Source organism: Narcine bancroftii, chromosome 7 (assembly GCF_036971445.1).
Source record: "Narcine bancroftii isolate sNarBan1 chromosome 7, sNarBan1.hap1, whole genome shotgun sequence".
In the NCBI taxonomy this organism is placed as follows: Eukaryota; Metazoa; Chordata; class Chondrichthyes; order Torpediniformes; family Narcinidae; genus Narcine; species Narcine bancroftii.
The window spans coordinates 151,549,630-151,570,905 of record NC_091475.1 but is presented as its reverse complement, the minus strand read 5'-3'; the positions used below and the strand labels follow the sequence as shown (position 1 = coordinate 151,570,905).

Sequence of the window (21,276 nt, the reverse complement as noted above, 5' to 3'; positions counted from 1 at the left end):
CCCGTAGGGAGGTACTTTTGAGGGATTTCAACTCCATCTTAATCCAGTTAGGATATTCATCTGTCTTTTCACAATTCATCAAAAGTAACATATTTCTTATGTTTATAGCCCAGTAGTAAAATCGGCAGTGATTGAAAAAGGTATAAAAATGTTGGTAAAATATTCATTTTAACCAAATTATGACCAATTATAGTCAATGAGAGTGGTCACCATCCTGTAAGAATTGATTTGGTTTGGTTGACTAAAAGTGCAAAGCTTTCTTTAAAAAGATTTTTTTAATTCTTAGTTATAATAATGTCTAAGTATTAAAATTGTTCATTCACTATTTTGAATGGATATTTAGAATAAAGTTCTAGTGCACCCTTCAATGGCAGTAATTCGGTCTTATGAAGATTGATCATATAACCAGCCAATCTGCTAAAACGAGAGAGTAATGACAGTATATTCAGTATGGATAATTCTGGGTTGGAAATGAACAAAAAAAGGTCACCTGCATAAAGAGAAAACCTATGTTCAGTAGTTCCTCTAAACAAATAAGTAAAATCAGGATTTGCCTGCAGAGCAATAGCAAGGAATTCCAGTACTAAGTCAAAAAGCAATGGGCTTAGAGGACAGCCTTGATCATGCCTCGATGTAGTTTACAAAGCTTGGATTTCTGGGAATTGGTATGAATTGAAGCCATTGGAGATGTATATAAAAGTTTCATCCAATGTATAAAAGCTGGCCCAAAATTAAATTTTACTAGAATATTCCTATTCTGCTCTATCAAATGCTTTTTAAGTGTCTAATGATAAAATATATTCATTGTTGTGAGTAGAAGGTATTCAGTAATCTATGGATATTATAATAAGAATGTGTATTTTTATTGAAACCTGTTTGATCTGAGTTTATTATACCTAGTAAGACATTCTCCATGAATTGAAAGATGCACAAAAAGGTCTTTGCCCTTTTTTTAAGATCACCAGAATAGCTATTTCATTAAAAGAAGGAGGTAATTTTCCTTTTTGGAAAGAGTCATTTAATACCAAGTTTAAATATGGGACTAATTATTTAGAAAAAGTTTTGTAAAACTCAACTGGATAACCATCCCGCCCCAGAGAGATTCTCAATTTTTTAATCTTATCAGATATACACCTCATACTCCCCCGCTGAAATACTAATTTCATCTTCTTAAGTTGGATGCAAAGTCATTTGTTTTGTATGAGACCCACAAAGTTGATCCCATTTTTTTGTTCATATTGGCTGCTTTTTTTTAAATTTCCAATTTACATTTAATAGAAGTGGGGGTTATTGAAGTTCCCTCTCATAGTATCTGTTTGTTTCAAATTCATTTCACTTTTATTGAATTTTGAATCCCAACTGGGACTGAACATGACACAGTAGATGGGAACCAGGGATTAAGCTCTACCAGCTATGACAGATTTATCGATCAGTCCAAATAGTAATATTTGAAATATATATTTAAAATATTTTTTAAAGTATGGCCAAGATGGCATTCTGTTTGACAACATGATTTTACTGTGCAATATGCAGAAAACAGTTTGCTTTTTTTTGATGTTGCAAATATTCTTCTATTTCAGGCAACAACGAGAATACCTTTAAGATTGAACCAGTTTTGGGGATAATCACTGTTTCCAAAGAACTTGACCTCCTATCCCTTGGTCAATATGTTCTGACAGTTAAAGCGACTGATCGGGGAATACCACCCCTTTCTGCAATTGCGATTGTACGTATCACAGTGACTTTCTCGGACAATTCTCAGCCCCAGTTCCATCAGAAAGAGTATTTGGTTGAAGTGAATGAAAATTCCATTGTTGGAACCTCGGTGATTTTGATCTCAGCAGTGAGTCGATCAACTGTAGTTTATGATATAAAAAATGGAAATCTGGAGGGCATTTTTGCAATAAACCCCTATTCAGGTGTCATTAGTGTCCAGAAAGCACTCGATTATGAACACATTTCTTCTTACCAGCTGACAGTACAAGCAACCAACATGGCAGGAATGTCTTCAAACCTCACTGTTAGCATTCATGTTGTAGATCAAAACGACAATCCTCCAATCTTCCTTCATTCCCAATACTCAGGGAGCATTAGTGAAGCTGCTCCAGCCAACACTGCCGTTTTAATCTCTGTTAACAATCCTCTTGTTGTAAGAGCAACTGATGCTGATTGCAATCAGAATGCATTGCTTGTCTATCAAATTGTTGAATCCACAGCAAATATGTATTTTTCAGTTGATTCCAGCACAGGGGCCATCCGGACCATTGCAAATCTCGATCATGAAACAATTCCAGTTTTCCATTTCCATGTGCACGTCAGAGACAGTGGAAGTCCACTGCTCACAGCTGAATCACCAGCTGACGTTACTATTCATGTGACTGACATCAATGACTCGCCCCCAAAATTCAGCCAGGATGTCTATAAAACTGTTCTTCTCCTGCCAACATATAGTGGTGTTGAGGTTATCACTGTGTCAGCCACAGACCCTGACTTTGAAGTAATATCCAAATTAACTTATACATTAACAGATGGAAATACAGGAAATTATTTTATGATTGACTTTAAAAGTGGAATAATCACTGTTAAGAATCAAACCCTTACTGAAGAAGACTACCAATTGACTGTTCGTGTATCTGATGGAAAGTTCAGCAGCTCAGCATTAGTGAAAATAAAAGTGAAAGTTGCTATTGACAGTGGTCTTCAGTTCACTCAAAGTTTCTTCTCAGCCTCTATCTTGGAAAACAGCACAGAGACGAAGAAAGTAGCTGTTGTAAATGCTGTGGGGAACCGGCTTAATGAGCCATTGAAATACCGAATATTGAATCCTGGTGATAAGTTCACAATTAAATCTACTTCAGGAATTGTACAAACAATGCCTGTGTCATTTGATAGGGAAGAGCAGGAGTTATATGAGTTGGTGGTGGAAGCAAGTCGTGAGCATGACCCCTGGTGTGTTGCACGAGTGATCATTAAAGTGCAGGTTGAAGATATAAATGACAATCCTCCAGTGTTTGTAGGCCTTCCGTATTATGCTACAGTTCAAGTTGAGGCAGAGCCAGGAGCGCGCATATATCATGTCACTGCCGTGGATTGTGATAAGGGTAAAAATGGAGAGGTAACTTACTCTTTTCGAGATGAATATGGCCATTTTGAGATTGACCAGTACAGTGGTGTTGTTACATTAAAGGAGTCATTTGAATCTGATTTATCCAATATTGAATACAATGTCATAGTCATTGCAACAGATGGCGGAGCTCCTTCTCTTTCCACACACGTAGAACTGCCTATCACGGTGGTTAATAAGGCTATGCCTGTCTTTGCAAAACCATTTTATGTAAAAACAATAAATGAAGACATACAGACACACACTCCTATCCTCAGCATCAATGCAACAAGTCCTGAAGGCCAGAGTCTAATTTATACAATTACTGAGGGAAATCCCCTAAACCAGTTTAATATTAATTTTTATACAGGAGTGATTAGTGTCATTCGCCCTCTAGATTATGAAACCAAGTCCAGTTATAAAATGACAGTTAAAGCAACAGATTCCCTCACAGGTGCTCGAGCGGAGGTGACTGTGGATATATCCATTGAAGATGTTAATGATAACCCTCCAATTTTTGAAAGAGCTATATACAAAGCTACCCTTTCTGAATCCTCAATGGTTGGAACATCTGTGTTGCAGGTTATTGCTACAGATGCAGACTCTGAAAATAGTAGATTAGTTCGCTATCAGATTGTCCAGGACAATTTAAACAGCACAGATTACTTTCATATAGATAGTACAAGTGGACTGATTCTAACATCTCGCATGTTGGACTATGAGTTAATTCAGGAGTATAATTTTGTAGCTAGAGCAACAGACAATGGCATCCCACCAATGAGCAGTGATGTTCCTGTAACGATTTATGTAACTGATATGAATGACAGCCCTCCAGTGTTTAACCAGCTCCTCTACGAGTCCTATGTGAACGAACTTGCTCCACGTGGTCATTTTGTAACCTGTGTGCAGGCATCTGATGCAGATAGTTCCGATGCTGACAAATTGGTGTACAACATCCTGTCTGGCAATGACCATCTGAATTTTGTCATGAACAACAAGAGAGGTATCATTGCACTTTCCAATCATCGCAAGCAAAGAATGGATCCTGTGTATAACTTGAATGTCTCTGTGTCAGATGGCATTTTTACCAGCACTGCTCAAGTGCACATCAGAGTGCTTGGTGCCAATTTATATAGTCCAGTCTTTTCAAGCAACCTTTATGTGGTGGAATTGAGAGAAAACTCTGCTATTGGAAGCAAAGTGGTGCAGGCAATTGCAACTGATGGTGATTCTGGAGACTATGGAAATATTAACTATCATATTGTGAATGACTTTGCAAGGGATCGGTTTTCTATTGATTCTTCAGGGATAATTATTATGACAGAAAAGCTAAATAGGGAACTTCCTTTGGAAAGTGACATTGATATTATGGTAATGGCTGTTGATGGTGGTGGAAGATCTGCATTCTGCACTGTGAGGGTCATTCTTGTGGATGTCAATGACAATGTTCCCCAATTCATGGCCCTAGAATACAGAGCAAGTGTCAAGGCTGATGTAGCAAAAGGATCATTGATCATCCAAGTAGAAGCTTTTGATCCCGATGAAGGTGCAAATGCTAAAATCTCATATTCGTTGTACAGTGAAGATTCAGATTATGTCACAAGTGCAGTGGACATTGACCAGGAAACTGGGTGGATTGTCACAAAGGGGAACTTTGACCATTTGAAAAATACAATTCTCTCATTTTTCGTGAAAGCCTCGGATGGAGGAGTTCCTGTGAGAAGTGTTCTGGTCCCTGTATACTTTCATGTTCTTTCTCCTGAAACAGTCCTCCCAGCCTTTCTACAGCATCAATATTCATTCATGCTTCCAGAGGATGCCCCCATAGGAAGTACAGTTGGCACAATCCAAGTTTTGCCCCATCAGACTGTTCTCTTTAATACAATCAATGGAGGATTATCAAAATATAACCAAGATGCAGTATTTGTTATTGATTCACACACTGGGGTGTTAAAATTGGACAAGAAACTTGATTATGAAACAAATCCTTTTTTTGAGTTTTTGGTTGCAGTCACTGTTCATAATGGGAGAACTGACATAATTTTAACAACTGTTGTCAAAATTGAAGTTAGCGATTTGAATGACAATAAACCTCTTTTTCAAACCAATCCATATGAGGCTGTGATAATGGAAGGAATGCCAATAGGAACTAAAGTGATCCAAGTCCAAGCAGTCGATGACGATTCAGGAGGAAATGGACAGGTCAGCTACAATATTTTGCCAGCTACTCAATTGGAACTTGAAGACATTATGGATATATTTGCCATTGACACCAACAGTGGCTGGATTAGGACACTTAAAGATCTCGACCACGAAAGGCAACCAACCTACACTTTCACCGTAACAGCTATGGACCATGGAGAGATTATACCCCTATCTTCAACTGCAATAGTGCAAGTAACTGTCACAGATATAAATGACAATTCTCCAAATTTTGTGAATGAGATATATCGTGGATCTGTGAGAGAGAATGATTCACTTGGAGAGGTTGTTGCAGTCCTCAGTACAAGGGATGAAGATACATCTGAAATAAATCGTCAAGTCAGTTATCATATTACAGGTGAGTCATGCGTTTAAGACTGAACATTGTGGGTAATGATGGAGATGCCAGGATAAAACACATGTTGGAGTATGGTAGCAAGATTTTGAGCTCACTGATTATGGGGGAAAAAAAATTAAACTAATTAATGAATAACTGATTGTGCTCTAAGTATATTAGTAAATTTGGGCCCTCTTTATAATCCATTTGTAATGCAATGTTGATATTTAAGAACACATTATTTTAAAGCAGATTAACATTTTATATAAGCATTATTAATGGTATCGTGTTTTAGATATTGAATATACTGTACAAATACATGTCAGTTTCGTCTTGTGAATTAACAAATAAATTATATAATCATATAAATTATGTAACTACCATAATGTAGATTATACAAAAATTTCATCTGATCAGAAATGTAACATAAAATCCATATACTTTTAGTAAGACCAATATTAGGATACAACTCTGAAATATTTTTCTAGAAGTTATAAAGCCAAAGATGATAACATATTTTTCAAAGTGGTATTATGATCTTTTAACTAAGTTCAGAGGACAAAGTAACAATGCTTTGAAATTGAAAACATAATGTAAGCCAAACATACATATAAATTAGGACCAGGAAGAGCTCACTCAAATCCTCAAGTTTTCATTGTCACTTAACAAGACCAACTTTAGATTCCCATCTATCCACTTTCACTTACTTGCTTATCAAGAAATAAGCTTCCACTGCCTTTAAGGAAGAGTTCCAAAGGCTCACAACCCTGTGAGAGAAAGGGTGTTCCCTAATCTTCATAAACTATGTTACATAGAAACATAGAAGATAGGAGCAGGAGTAGGTCATTCGGCCCTTCCAGCCTGCTCTGCTATTCAGTGAGATCATGGCTGATCTTAAAGTTCAGCACCCCATCCCCGCCTTCTCTCCGTAACCCCTAATTCCCTTATACTGAAGAAATATATCTAATTCCCTCTTAAATATATTTAATGAACCTGCCTCTACTGCCCTCTGTGGCAATGAATTCCACAGATTCACCACCCGCTGGGTAAAGAAATTCATCCTCATCTCGGTTCGAAATGGTTTGCCTATTATCCTCAAACCATGGCCCCGGGTTCTGGACTCCCCCATCTTTGGCAACATCCCTTCTGCATCCATTCTATAAAGTCCTGCCAGAATTTTATAGGTCTCTATGAGATCCCCTCTCAATCTTCTAAACTCCAGCGAGTACAATCCCAAATTGCACAATCTTTCCTCATAAGTTATTCCAGCCATTCCAGGTATCAGCCTGGTGAATCGCCTTTGCACTCCCTCCATTGCAAGAACATTCTTCCTCAGATAAGGCGACCAAAACTGCACACAATACTCCAGGTGTGGTCTCACCAAGGCTTTGTACAGCTGCAGTAAGGTATCCTTATTCCTATACTCAAACCCTCTTGATATGAAGGCCAACATAACCATTTGCCTTTTTAACCGCCTGCTGTACCTGCATGCTCGCCTTCAGTGACTGGTGCACAAGAACCCCTAGGTCTCTCTGCACTTCCCCATCTCCCAATCTTTTGCCATTCAAATAGTAATCTGCCCTCCGGTTTGTATTACAAAAGTGGATAACCTCACATTTATCCACATTGTAGTGCATTTGCCATGTATCTGCCCAGTCCCCCAATTTATCCAAATCACACTGGAACTTTCTGACCTCTTCTTCAGTGCACACAACCCCTCCTAGCTTAGTGTCGTCTGCAAATTTGGAGATATTACATCCAATCCCCTCATCTAGATCATTAATGTAAATTGTGAACAGCTGGGGTCCCAGTACAGATCCCTGTTGCACCCCCCTGGTCACCGCCTGCCACTCAGAAAATGAGCCGTTTATCCCAACTCTCTGTCTTCTGTCAGCCAGTTCTCAGTCCACATCAATACCTTGCCCCCAATCCCATGAGCCTTGATTTTGCATGCATGTCGTTTATGTGGGACCTTAACAAAGCCCTTTTGGAAATCCAAGTACACCACATCCACTGGCTCTCCCCCATCTATTTTACCTGTCACCGTCTCAAAGAATTCCAATAGATTTGTCAAGCACGATTTACCTTTTCTAAATCCATGTTGACTCTGTCCGATCCCTTCTCTGCTAGTCATATGCTCCGCTATTACATCCTTAATAATGGATTCCATCATTTTGCCCACTACTAATGTAAGGCTCATCGGCCTATAATTCCCCGCTTTTTCTCTACCCCCCTTTTTAAATAGTGGGGTAACATTAGCTACCCTCCAATCCATGAGTCTATCGAGTTCTGGAAAATAATTCTTAAAGCATCTGCTATCTGAATGTCCACTTCTTTAAGTACCCTAGGATGTAGATTATCAGGCGCTTGGGATTTATCGGCCTTTAATCCCTTCATTTTCCCCAAGACCATGTCCTTAGAGATACTGATTTCCTTAAGCTCCTCCCTTGCATTAGTCTCTGTGTTTCCCAACATCCTTGGGAGGTTATTTTTTGCCCTCTTGATTATTCCCTTTGTCCTCCTTTGCTGCATCTTGAACTGTTCCCAGTCTTCGGATTTGGTACTTTTTTTGGCCAATTGATATACTCTCTCTTTGGACCTAATGCTGTCTCTAATTTCCCTTGTTATCCACGGTTAAGTCACCTTTTTTGGTTTATTTTTATGTCAAACCGGTATAAATGATTTCTGCAATTCTACCATTAGATCTTTGAATGCTTTCCATTGTCTATCCACCGTCAACCCCCCCATAAACACCACCCAATCAATCTTACTCAACTCCCGTCTCATACCATTAGATTCAATTAAATTAGATTAGAAAATAGCAAATATAATGCTTTAATTCAAAAAGAGAAGGCAGAAAGCATGAAACCACAAAGAGTTATCTGAAACAAGGAAAATGCTAGAAACTATCATGAATGGAGTCACTTCAGAACATTGAGGAAAAAAAACTATAACCCATGAGCCAATGACTGTGGTTTTGAGAAAAGGAGATCACATTTGACCATTTTATTATCCCTTTTTGAAGAAGTAGCTTACGATGTAGATAAAAGGGAATCAGTCAATTGTACTAAACATAGAGATTTTAAAAATGCATTTAAAATTGTGTCACACCAAAGGTTATTTTGAAAAATAAAAACTCATCATGCAGGAGGTAACATATTTGGAATCTACTGGAGAAAATAGGCCAGGAAATGGCAGATGGCATTTCGCTCAGACAGGTGTAAAGAGATACATTTTGGGAAATTAACCCTTGACAGAGTATACACAATGAATGATAGGCCCCTGGTGAGTATTGTAGAACAGAGAGAGATCTATGGGTACAGGTACATAGCTTCCTAAAATGAGCACACAAGTAGACAAGGCGATGAAGATGTTGTATGGCATACTTTCTTTCATTAGATGGGGCATTAAGTATCAGACTTGGGACATTATGTTTTAGTTGAATGAGATGTTGAAGAGACTGCATCTGGAATATTGTGCGCACTTCTGCTCATCATATTATAAGAAGGATGTGATTAACCTAGAGAAGGTGTAGAAATAATTGACAAGGACATTGGTCGCACTGGAAGGCTTGAGTTATTGGAAGAGACTGTTCCTTGCAGCAAAATAAGCTGAGGGGTGATGACTTTGAGGAACATAGATAAGATGCATTATTACTTTCTTTCCAGGGTAGGGGAGTCTATATCTAGAGGTCAAAGGAGTGCAGTAAAAGGGGAGAGATTTAAAGGAGACAAGATTTTCCAATTAGACTGAAAAAGAGAAAATATGATTATATTTGGATGTAGATATGTGGTACAAGCTACCACACAAAATGGTAAAGGTGGGGGCAATTAACATCACCCCCTAGATAAAGAGACCCATATTGTCCACTGTATTCCAGATATGGTCTCATCAATGTCCTACGTAACAAACATAAAATCCCTCATTTTCTATTCAGTTGTTCTCACAATAAATTACAATGTTCTGTTAGTTTTGATCTAACTACATGGAGTACTTGCTTAGATGCCTTTTCATGATCACGCGCAAGGACAGGCCTGGTTTCCTCTCACCCCAGAACTCTGCAGTTTCTCAGTGTTTAACAAGTTGGGTTTTTATTTCATTTTTTTTACTGACAATATGGATAAAATAACATTTTTCCCTTATAATACTCCATTTGCCTGGTTCTTGCTTGCTCAACCTATCTATATTGTTTTATTGCCTGCACCACTTACTTTCCTAACTCTCTTTGTTATCAGTAAATTTAGCAACCATTCTAGTGTCCATTCATCCAGTTCAGTTATATCATTAAAGTTGATTCCCCAACACCAATCACTGCAGGACACCATTTGTTACCTTGCCAACCAAAAAAAGACGTATATGCACTTACTCTCTGTCTACTCTAGCCAACTATTCCTCCGCACTTACTCTCTGTCTACTCTAGCCAACTATTCTTCCATCCATGCCAGTATTACCTGCTACACTGTAAGCTTTTATTTTTGCATTATTTTTCTCTGCCACAAGAACAATGTCAAACTTCTGAAGACGAGCAGAGAGAGGAAAAGAGAGACAATGTCAGTGAGGTTTTATAATAAGTCCGATTGATGGAAAAGTCTGATATGGCACAGTTTTCCGTGCCTTCTCTGCCTTCTTTTTGCCCAAAAGAAAATATAGTTGATGTCTCTCCTTGACTCAAGAGTTTGGATGACATCTGGGATGCAACTCTGAGTAGCAATCTATGAAGTGTGGGGTATTCAGTTGCAGGAGTCAGAAAATGATCCTGAGGCAAGTGTAAAGATGAGCTAGATCTTTCGCTGTGAGAGTAATCCAGGTACATGAGTGAAGATGTACAGTATGTGAGCACACAGTGGGTCACAAACTTGAAGAAATTATGGTACTCCTCAGCAAATATAAGCTATGAGGATAGTCACCTGTAAATTCTAAGTGGAGAAGATTTTGGTTGATGAGAATCTTCCTCCTCACCCATAGAGGCCCCCAATATACAGTTGGTAGTCTCCATCACCTTTGAGCCAATTCCGTTTATCTAAAGGTTTGAGCACACACGTATCCTTGAAAATAGAAGGAAATAAATATGAAGAGGAAGAAATGAGGCTGCAGAATGCTATGGACAAATTCAACAAAGAATGTAGTCCTTTCTCCATTCAGGGGAAACCATTTTATCAACAGTTGATTATTCTGGAAGTGAATAAGGATTCTTGCTTTTCAGCTAATGAGGGTGAAAATCATGATCAAGTTAAAATTGCACTACAGTCTTTGTTGGGAGAATTAAGTCTGGTGCAATGAAAATCCCTCCAGAAGCACAAAAGTTGCATCTCTCCCCTAGTTTAAATAAACCTAATTTGCTCTGCTCCATGTTAAATGTAAATTTCAACTGCCCAGCAATATCTTTTTCAGGAATTTCAAATCCCCAGCCCCCACAAAGAAGTGGCATGGACATATCAAGCCAAATGGTCCTTTGTTCTGTGCTCACAATTCCATGCTGAGGAGAATAGTCACCCTGGAAACAAAAATTGGTGCTACAAATTTCTGCCATACTATCACTGCAGAAATTTGATAAGTAACTTGTCAAAATCATTCCATTCGTTACTGCTTTATTTAAATTTTGTAAATGTACTTCAATGATGAACTACAACTTTAGCCACATTTGAAACTTTTATGCAGACAAATGCACTAACTCTTAAATATAGTTCAAGGTCACCCATAGAGGCAACAACAGCGAGTCATTGAGTGACAGGTAAATTTGAGCAGAAGTGAATTGTATCATGAACAGCAGAACTAATAACATCTCAGCTGTACAATTACGTGTAAGATTAAGTTGACCATGAGAGAATTTTATTTTGCCATTGGAGAAATACCCATCTGCAGAAAAGACATGGATGAGGTTTTTAAAACCAAGGGAATCCTGAGTGAGAATGCCACCATCTGCTATTGTTTCTCTCGAGTGAGTGCTGTGCAGTGGCAATACATTACTTTACACTGAAGGAAGAATCTTGAAGCTATTCAATTGAGTACATTTAAATGTTTATTAATCGTTAATTGAGATGTATCAAAATTATAGCTTTTCTTTACTTCTCAGAAAACTATTTTATTGCTTCCTGTTTACTGAAAAAGACTTCAATTTGTGGTTTAACATTATATTTATTAATCATTAATTGAGATGTATCAAAATTATAGCTTTTCTTTACTTCTCAGAAAACTATTTTATTGCTTCCTGTTTACTGAAAAACACTTCAATTTGTGGTTTAACATTGGAGCCTTTATGCGCTTTGGAGTCTTGACTCAATGATTAGGGTGTATATCATTATATGTAACATTATGTGATATATCTCTGTAAGAGACAGAGGGCTTGAAACTCAGCAGTAATTTGAAAGGCATATTAAAAGTAGGTATTGTTACATTTGTGGCCCGAAATGTGAAGTTAATAAAACATTAAACACAAGTTTTATCAGGTAAACTTCTCAGTGTCTTTTTATTTTCCAGTTTCCTTTGTTCTCCTGCTTGTGCTCTTATCTCACTCTCATACCACGTGACTTCCGGTACATCTCATACATATTCATTATCATGACATCCCTCCTTTAATCAGAAATAAACTTCACCTTCACTTACCAATATCCCTCGGAAACATACAAACATCATAACTAATGGTAATACTATAACTCAACTACATAAAATTTACTTCCTACAGCACTCATACATGCACTTTATGATATAAGATTAAATACTGTCCCAAAGTTCTTATTAAAACTAAGGCACAAAGTCTTCGTATCGTTTGGGCACTTTCCGGTTTCGTTTCGGCCTGCCTGCGATATTGTCGTCGCTTCTCGGTTGTTCACTCTCGGCGTCGGAAATACTGCTCGCCACGTCTTCGAGTGTTTCTGGCGCTCTAGTCACTTCATCAGGAGTGCTGGTAACTGCCTCTGGAACATCATCAGGTCTCTCAGTTTCAGCAACTCGTATTGGTCTTTCAACCTCTTCGCTCGATGTATCTCTGGACTGGTACCTTTTTACACCTGATACATTTCTCTTATACAGGACTCCAGTCGGAGACTTGACTGTCACCATACTGCCACTTCTGGATACGACAGTATAGGGTTGATGGTAATAAGGTGTGTCCAGCTTACCACCAGTTTCATGCCTCACTAGAACATTATCTCCTGGCATGATGTCTGAGTACTTGGCTCCTCGTTTCGAATCTGTGTACAGCTTTGCTGCACCTTTCTTTTCAGCATCGTGGTCCCTCATCTCCTGGTCGTCTCGGATTTCCTTTATTTCTGGCATTTTTGTGCGGATTTTTCTCCCAAAAAATGCTTCTGCAGGACTTTTTCCAGTGGTTGCATGAGGCGTTGCTTGATAGACAGCCACATAAGATAGCAATGCTCCTTGCCAATTTTGTCCTTCAGCGTGTGCAATCCTCAATCGTTTTTCATGGACTGATTTTGTCTCTCTACTTCTCCATTGGCTTGCGGCCATTTCAAAGTTACTTTATGATGGTGGATACCTGTGGTCCTCATGTATTCCGCAAATGTCTCTGAAATGAATTGTGGACCATTCTCAGAGTATAATGTAACAGGTAATCCATATCTTGCGAATATCTCTGCTAACGCTTGTATTGTTTTTTCAGTGGATGTGGACTTCAACACCACGTACTCATAGTATCTGCTGTAGTAATCTATCACTACCATAATTGATTCACCCGTCGGTAAAGGTCCAAGAAAATCAACAGCTACGTCGATCCATGGTCCTGTCGGGAGTTGCGTACTCCGGATCGGTTCTGGCGGATTACTCCTACTTGTGATTTGACATCCGTGACAAGTTTTAACAAATTTCTCTGCGTCTTTATCACAACTTGGCCACCATACCTTGGTTCTGAGGTTTTGCTTGGTACCAACAATACCTAGGTGTCCTTCATGCGCTAAGGAAACGATCTTCGGTCTCAATCTTTGTGGTATCACCAATCTGCAACCTCTTAATACACACTGTCCGATGCAACAAAGTTCGTCTCTAATGGGAATGTAAGCCTTGTGAGTACACTTGTCGCATTGTCCACTCTATGCATTCTCTTACTTCCATAAGTTCTGGATCACGTTTGGATTCTCTCTCGACTTCCTTCGTAGTCACAGCTTTCAGTGTCGACTGAATAGCTACGAAGCGTACAAAGCTCTCTGTTTCTGTTCCCAATTCTGACTTGGATTGTGGACCACCATCCTTCACCAATCTGGACAGCGGATCTGCAATGTTTGTTTTCCCTGCAATGTGGATTACTTTATATTTGTAGGGTTGTAGTCTGAGTACCCATCTCTCTATTCTGGCACATGGTTTGGATCTAGGTGCATAGATCACCTCTAATGGCTTATGATCTGTGATGAGTTCAAATTCAATGCCGTCTAAATATGCATGGAACCTCTCACAGGCCCATACAAGTCCGAGTGCTTCTTTCTCTGTCTGAGAATATCTTCTTTCCACATCTGATAACGATCTGCTGGCATAGGCAATGATTCTTGGTTCTCCATCATGCATCTGGACCAACACGGCTCCTAAACCAACTGGGCTGGCATCCGCTATGACTTTGGTTGATGCCGCCGGTTCGTAATATCCAAGAGTTTTTGCATCTGTCAGGCTTTGCTTCAGCGCTGTGAACGCTTTCTTCTGCTCAGATCCAAAATGAAATGGTACACCTTTCCTGGTTAGTTTCCTTAGTGGTTCTGCCACTGTAGCGAAATTAGGAATGAACTTTGCACAAAAATTGACCAATCCCAGGAAACTCCTCACCTCTGTTGCGTTCTGAGGTGCACATGCCTCTGCAATAGCTTTCACCTTGGCCTCTGCAGGGTTTAGTCCTTCCCGTGTAAGTCTGTGTCCCATGAAATCCATTTCTGACACACCAAACTGGCACTTGTTTCCATTCACGGTAAGGCCTGCCTCCTGTAGTCTAGATAGTACATGCCTCAACCGTTTGTCATGCTCTTCCTTCGTTGGTGCATGGACTATGATGTCGTCAGAAATGTTGGCAACTCCAGGAATGCCTTGAATCACTCGATGGATTTCATACTGGTAGATCTCCGAAGCTGCATTAATTCCAAATGATAGTCTTTTGTAACGATACAATCCACAGTGAGTCACAAATGTTGTTACATCTCGGGAACCTGGATCCAGCTCTAATTGATGATAGCCCCATTTCAGATCAATTTTTGAGAATACCTTGCTGGTAGTTAGTTCTTGAAGTATTTCCTCCACCGTTGGTATAGGGTGTCGTTCTCTAATTATAGCTTTATTGGCCATTCTCATGTCAACACATAGTCTTAAGTCACCCTTTGGTTTGGGCACAATCACTACGGGACTGACCCATTGTGTCAAATGTTCCACCGGTTCAATAATGTCTTGTTCGATCAATTCTTTAATTTTGGCTTCGACTTTCCCACGAAGTCCAAACGGAGTTCGGCGCATTGGTTGTGCCTTGGGTTTGACCGTTTCATCTACCGCTAGCATCAATTGTCGACCTTTCAGCTTTCCTACTCCTTGGAAGACTGCGGGGAATTCTTGCTTCATATCCTCGTATGACTGAATTTAATTGACACAAGCTCCAATATGAAGTATTGCCAGGTCTTGCGCTGTGCTTCTACTCAGCAATGATTCTCCCCTCTCTTCTATGACCATAAACTCTGCTTCCGTGTACTTATCTTCAGCTTCAACAGTTGCAGTAAAACATCCAATGGTCTGCAATGGCTTGGTTGCTGTGTATGGATACAGTTTCTTGGAACACTTCTTTGAGGTACAGATGATCTTTTTCCTTTTCAACTTCTCCCATAAATGTCGATCAATCACATTACTGTCACTGCCTGAGTCTACAATGACCTGCACTGTCACTCCACCAATGATCACTGGGACCTTCTCATAATGTACTTCATTCAACGTAAATTGGTAACAACTCTGTCCCTCCTGGGTATCATCATTGTCACCGTCTATCTGGCGAATGGTATCTTTCTTTCCAGGATACTTTCCTTTCCCTCAGGCTTTGCCTTTGGAAGTTGTACTCTTCCTCTTCTGGTCTGCATTGGACTTGCTTTTGCACTTCTTTGCAAAGTGGTCCTTACCTCCACACTTTCTGCAAACTTTGCCTTTGGCCGGGCAATATGGGTCTTTTTCAAAGTGACCTCGGTTTCCACATCGATAACACTCCACGTCATGTGTCGACGTATATCTTGGCTGGTTATGGCGATGTGAGAGCCTCTTAATTTGCTGGCTTGAGTTGTCTTTCAGGGTCATGGTATGAAATTGCCCTTCAACAGCTTCTAATGCAGCAGCAATGGCTAAAGCATCGGTGAGTTCCAACTCACTCCCTCTTTCCAGTAGACGTCTTCTGAGTTTATCTGATCTGCAGTGTTGTACGACTTGATCCAATAATTGGTTGTCCAAATCAGCTGGCATGTAATTGCATCCAACAGCTAGCTGGCATAGTCTCGTCACGTACTAAGCAATTGTCTGGCCATCTTCTTGTCTCGTTCTCCGAAACAAATGGCGTTGAAATGTAGCATTCGGTGTCACTACATAGTGTGCTTTTAATGCATCTACCGCTTTCCGGTACTCATCCTTTCTTCCAGTATTCAAAAGTGTCTTAAATGTTTCCCGAACTGTGGGTCCAGCATTGAAAAGAAGTAACACCCTTCTCTGCGCTTTTTGTTCAACTGTACCAGTATCTAGAAATAGGCCACGACTGTCGGCGTAGGATTCAAATTCTTCCAGCCATGCCTTCCACTTCACACTTACAGTGCTTTCATCACCCGTTGGGTCAAAATGAGCAATTCCACTATGCGTTAGAAAGTCACCGTCTGCCCCAGCCATGAGGAACTATTCCAGCCCCAAAAGTACTGAGTCAAAGAGAAAATTGTTATCACCTTGAAGTTGTCTGTAATCCTCTGTAATCTTGTTTAGTCTTTAATTTTCTTCAAGATTCTTTCATCCTCGTCGCCAATGTCACATTTGTGGCCCGAAATGTGAAGTTAATAAAACATTAAACACAAGTTTTATCAGGTAAACTTCTCAGTGTCTTTTTATTTTCCAGTTTCCTTTGTTCTCCTGCTTGTGCTCTTATCTCTCTCTCATACCACGTGACTTCCGGTACATCTCATACATATTCATTATCATGACAGGTATGGGAGTGGAAGCTGTGTGATTGGGGTTGAGAGAGGGGAATGTGGCAGTTTTCAATTAGACTTTGCAATGAGCTTTTTCTCGTAGACAATGTTCAAAGCATTATGTGTTGTGGAATGTGCTGCAAATTTTATGTCAGAATACCATGACGAGAGCATTGGAAATGAGAAATCAAGAGCATTGGGAATTGAGTGTGTTGGATGGCCAGATAGGTGATTAAATCCAGTTCTGCAGATAGAAAGTTTGAGATATGTAACCAGGGCACTAAGGACATTGGCAGTGAATATAAGAGATTGCATGAAGAAAGGCAGACTATCAAAAGGCAGACTTCTGTTTAAGACAATGGAAGCCTCAGACTTTATGGCAGAAGACAAGTAAGATATTTCTTTAACCAGTGCTTGGTGTGAAGGCTTCATATTTTTGATGGGCACAAGTGAAGTCAAATTATGAGTTGCACACTGTTTGACATCACAGGATATTGATGTGATGGATAATCAGACAAAATACATAAAAATACATAAAGCAGCATTTTTGATAAAATGCATTTGGACAATTTGACAAATACATTTGAAATTTGGACAAATGCATTTGAAATTTGATTGTGATACTGCATTAACAACTTAGAGCGATGAAATAAGAAACAGATCAGTCTGAAAAAGGATGGTAATTATAACCAACATTAAAACTGATCATGAATGATCAGGATCATTTTGAAAAATGCAGCTATGTCACCATTATCTTGAAGGGAAGGAATTCTACCATCTAAACCTATATGAGTTTGGTCCCATGGCATGGGACACTGTTTGACCAGCTGAGTTTCTCCAGCATTCTATTTACTGGTCCTATACCATTGTTATTCACTGTAACTCCACTGCAATGTAGCTCAGTAAATTATGAACTCACCACAAAGGATAGTCAGTATGGTTGAGTAAACGTTCCACAATAATCTTGTCAGGATAAGCTTTCATCGCCTCCTACATTCTGAGAAACCATAATGAACCTGTATAAGTGAAACAATTTTCTGTCTATGATAGATAATCAGTGAAATAATTTCTGCTATATGTTCATGATCTTCACAATGGTAGTTAGAAATCAGCAACATTTGAAATCACCTAAAAGTATGCTGTTATGTCCATAATTAGATTCTAATCAGAAATTAATTTCAGTTACTGAAAAAAATAATTCTTAACCTGCGAAGGACAAATGAGCAAATTGATTTGCCATTTGCCTTTATTGCTCCAGGAAAGGAAGGGCTAAAGAGACCTTTTGAATTTACTCTTTTTTTTTCGCCACTATTCATTCCTTTCAGGCATAACCAAGATAAAAAATACATTTGAAAATTGAGCTAAACTGTGTTCAGTATAAGTAGGTTTCTTACAATTGTGTATGCTACTTTTTAAAATATTGTGCCAAATGTAGACCACCTGTTCATGCCTACAAGTAAACATCATAGGAGTTCATATTTCCACTCATGTCTGCTCTTCAATGGAAGCTTTGAAAATTAAGATGAAACTTTTGGGCACAAGAAAGCTAATAATTATCTTTATAAACCTTTTGAATAAACATTTTAAATTGTTAAGTATATCCAAGAAGAATCGCTGACACAGTATGTGGACAAGCTAACAAGATGAGAGGAGAGGTGATAATAAATCCAGTACTGAGTAATGAACCTGGTTTAGATGGCAGACATCTTGGTGATAGAGTATTTAGGTGAAAGTGACCACAACTCACTGAAGTTTAGCATAGCTATGGACAAGAATGGGTGTAAACAAAATGGTAGTGTTCAACTGGGGAAGGGTAAATTATGTTGAGATTCGGCAGGAACTGGGGAGAGTAAACTGGGAAGAGATCTTCTCAGGAAAAAGCACAGAAGTAATGTGGAAAATGTTTCGAGACCACTTGTCTGGGGTTCTGGATAAGTTCATCCCACTGAGACAGGAAAAGATGGATAGGAAAGGAGAACCATGGTTTAAAAAGGAGACGAGGCAGCTAGTTATGAGGAAGAAAGAAGCATAGATAAGGTTAGGGAAGCAAAAAAAAACAGGAAGGTCTCCTGAGAATTTATATGGTAGCCAGGAAGGAACTTAAGAAAGGACTTAAGAGAGCTAGAAGGGTGCACAAGAAGGGCTTGGGAAGTAGGATTAAGGAAATCCCAAAGGCATTCTATACATACATGAAAAGTAGAAGGATGACAAGAGTGAAGATAGGGTTGCTTAAGGATAAAGGAGGCAACATGTGCCTGGAGGCAGATGAGGTAGGGGAGGTTCAAAATGAATACCTTGCTTCAGTGTTTACCAGAGAGAGGGGTCTTCACATTCAGATTTATTATCAGAGTGTATACATGTCATCACATACAACCCTGAAATTCTTTTTTTCCTGTGTGCAAGGCAGAATTACCACTTGTTGGTAGTGCAGAAAAAAAACTGCATAACATACACATGTAAACAACTAGGAAACTGTAAACAGTTAACAAATGTAAACAAACTGACTATGCAATACAATAAAAAAATCAATAAAGTGCCCAAGTAAGAGTCCTTAAATGAGTCCCTGATTGAGTTTGTCATTGAGGAATTTGATGGTGGAGGGGTAGCAGCTGTTCCTGAACCTGGTGGTGTGAGTCTTGTGGCACCTCTACCTCTTTCCCGATGGCAGCAGCAAGAACAGAGCATGTGCTGAGTGGTGTGGATCCTTAATGATGCTGCTGTTCTCCGTCGGCAGTGTTCCTTGTAGATGTTCTCAACAGTAGGGAGGATTTTGCCTGTGATGTCATGGGCTCTATCCATTACCTTTTGGAGGGCTTTACACTCAGGTTATTAGTGTCCCCATACCAGACTGTGATGCAGCCAGTCAATACACTTTCCACCACACATCTGTAAAGATTTGCCAGGATTTCTGGTATCTTATCAAACCTCTGCAAACTCCTGAGGAAGTAGAGAAATTACACGCATTCTTCACAATGCCTTTAGTGTGTTTAGTCCAGAAAAAATCCTCTGAGATAGTAACTCCCAGAAACTTAAATTTGATCACCCTCTCCACCTCTTATCCCCCAATGATCATTGGATCATATAACTCTGGTTTTACGTTCCTGAAATCAACAATCAGCTCGATGGTTTGGGTGACATTGAGTACAAGGTTGTTGTTGGTGCACCATTCAACCAAGTTTTCAATCTCCCTCCTGTATGCTGACTCATTGCTTTTCTTTATACAACCCACTAATGTGGTATTGTTGGCAAATTTGTAGATGGTGTTATTGTCGTACTGAGCCACACAGTTGTAGGTGCAAAGTTAGTAGAGCAGGGGGCTAAGAACCCAGCCCTGTGGTGCTCTGATACTGATGAAGATTGTGGAGGAGAATGTTCTTACCGATCATCTCTGATTATGGTCTGGAGATTAGCAAATCCATGATCTAATTACACAGTGGGGTGTTGAGTCCCAGATCTTGGTGTTTTCTGATCATTTTTGAGGGGATGATGATATTTAATGACAAACTCTAGTTGATGAAGAGCATCCTGATGAATCCATCTTTACTGTCCAGGTGTTCCAGGGCTATTTGGATCTCCAGTGAGATTAAAAATGTATTACAAACATGTACTTCAAATTACAATATAAAGAAGATGAAATAAAGTATAAACTGAAACAAAGTTTGGAAAAAGATTTAAACACAGAGATAAAGAACGAAACATGAGAGAAGTTATGTAGAGGAACAATGAGGAACACGATAAATAGTAGATTATGTATGATTCAATATAACTGGCTACATAGATTATATATTACTCCACAGAAATTAAAAGAGTGGTGCCCAACAACATCGGATAGATGTTTTCATTGCAAACAAGAGTCTGGATCAACATTACATCCAATTTGGACATGTTCTAAAGTAAAAACTTTCTGGGAAGATCTAAACCTAATATTAAACAGAATCACAAAAAAAATAGCAAAAGATCCAAAAGAATTTCTGTTAAATAATATAAGACAAAAAAATTAGGACTAAAATTAGACAAAGCCCAAATAAAATTTATTATGATAGCACTAGCAGTAGCCAAAAAATATATTATGAAAATCTGGAAATGGGAAACAAACCTTAAAATCCAACAGTGGTATAAACAAGTGTATTCCATTAGAAAAAAATTACATACAAATTACATTATTCGAACAAATTTGGGAACCATACAAAAAATATGTCGGAGAATGCCGACCACAAACCTCCATCTCGTAAAACAACATAATTATGGGCACAATAAGATTTAACAATGTGAAAGTAGATGATACAACTTATTTTGTTTTTTTTTTATATTTCTTTGTTTTATGTGTTTTATTATTTATTGATTTTTGAAGAGGGGTGGGGAAGGGGAGAGAGAGGAAAGGCAGGGAAGAAGAAATGTCACGATACATATATTGATGATGATCATTTGTGGATGTTGTTATTGATATGACTCAGTGCAAGAAAAAAAAAGTTAAGAAGAAGCATGGATAGCATTGGAGGCCAGCA

At 39.0% G+C, this 21,276-nt stretch overlaps 1 protein-coding gene across 9 annotated transcripts in view; it reads left to right on the top strand.

The window, feature by feature from the left end:
• Positions 1 to 21,276, top strand: part of LOC138739226 (protocadherin Fat 3-like) — a 781,242-nt gene that overhangs the window by 582,344 nt on the left and 177,622 nt on the right. For all 9 annotated transcript variants that reach the window (XR_011342098.1, XM_069890851.1, XM_069890850.1 and 6 more), the window contains exon 11: positions 1,581 to 5,663. Coding sequence is in view for 8 of the 9 variants with exons in the window: in XM_069890851.1 (XP_069746952.1) it covers positions 1,581 to 5,663 (4,083 nt within the window). In the remaining variant the exon portion in view is untranslated. The remainder of the gene's footprint in view (positions 1 to 1,580; positions 5,664 to 21,276) is intronic.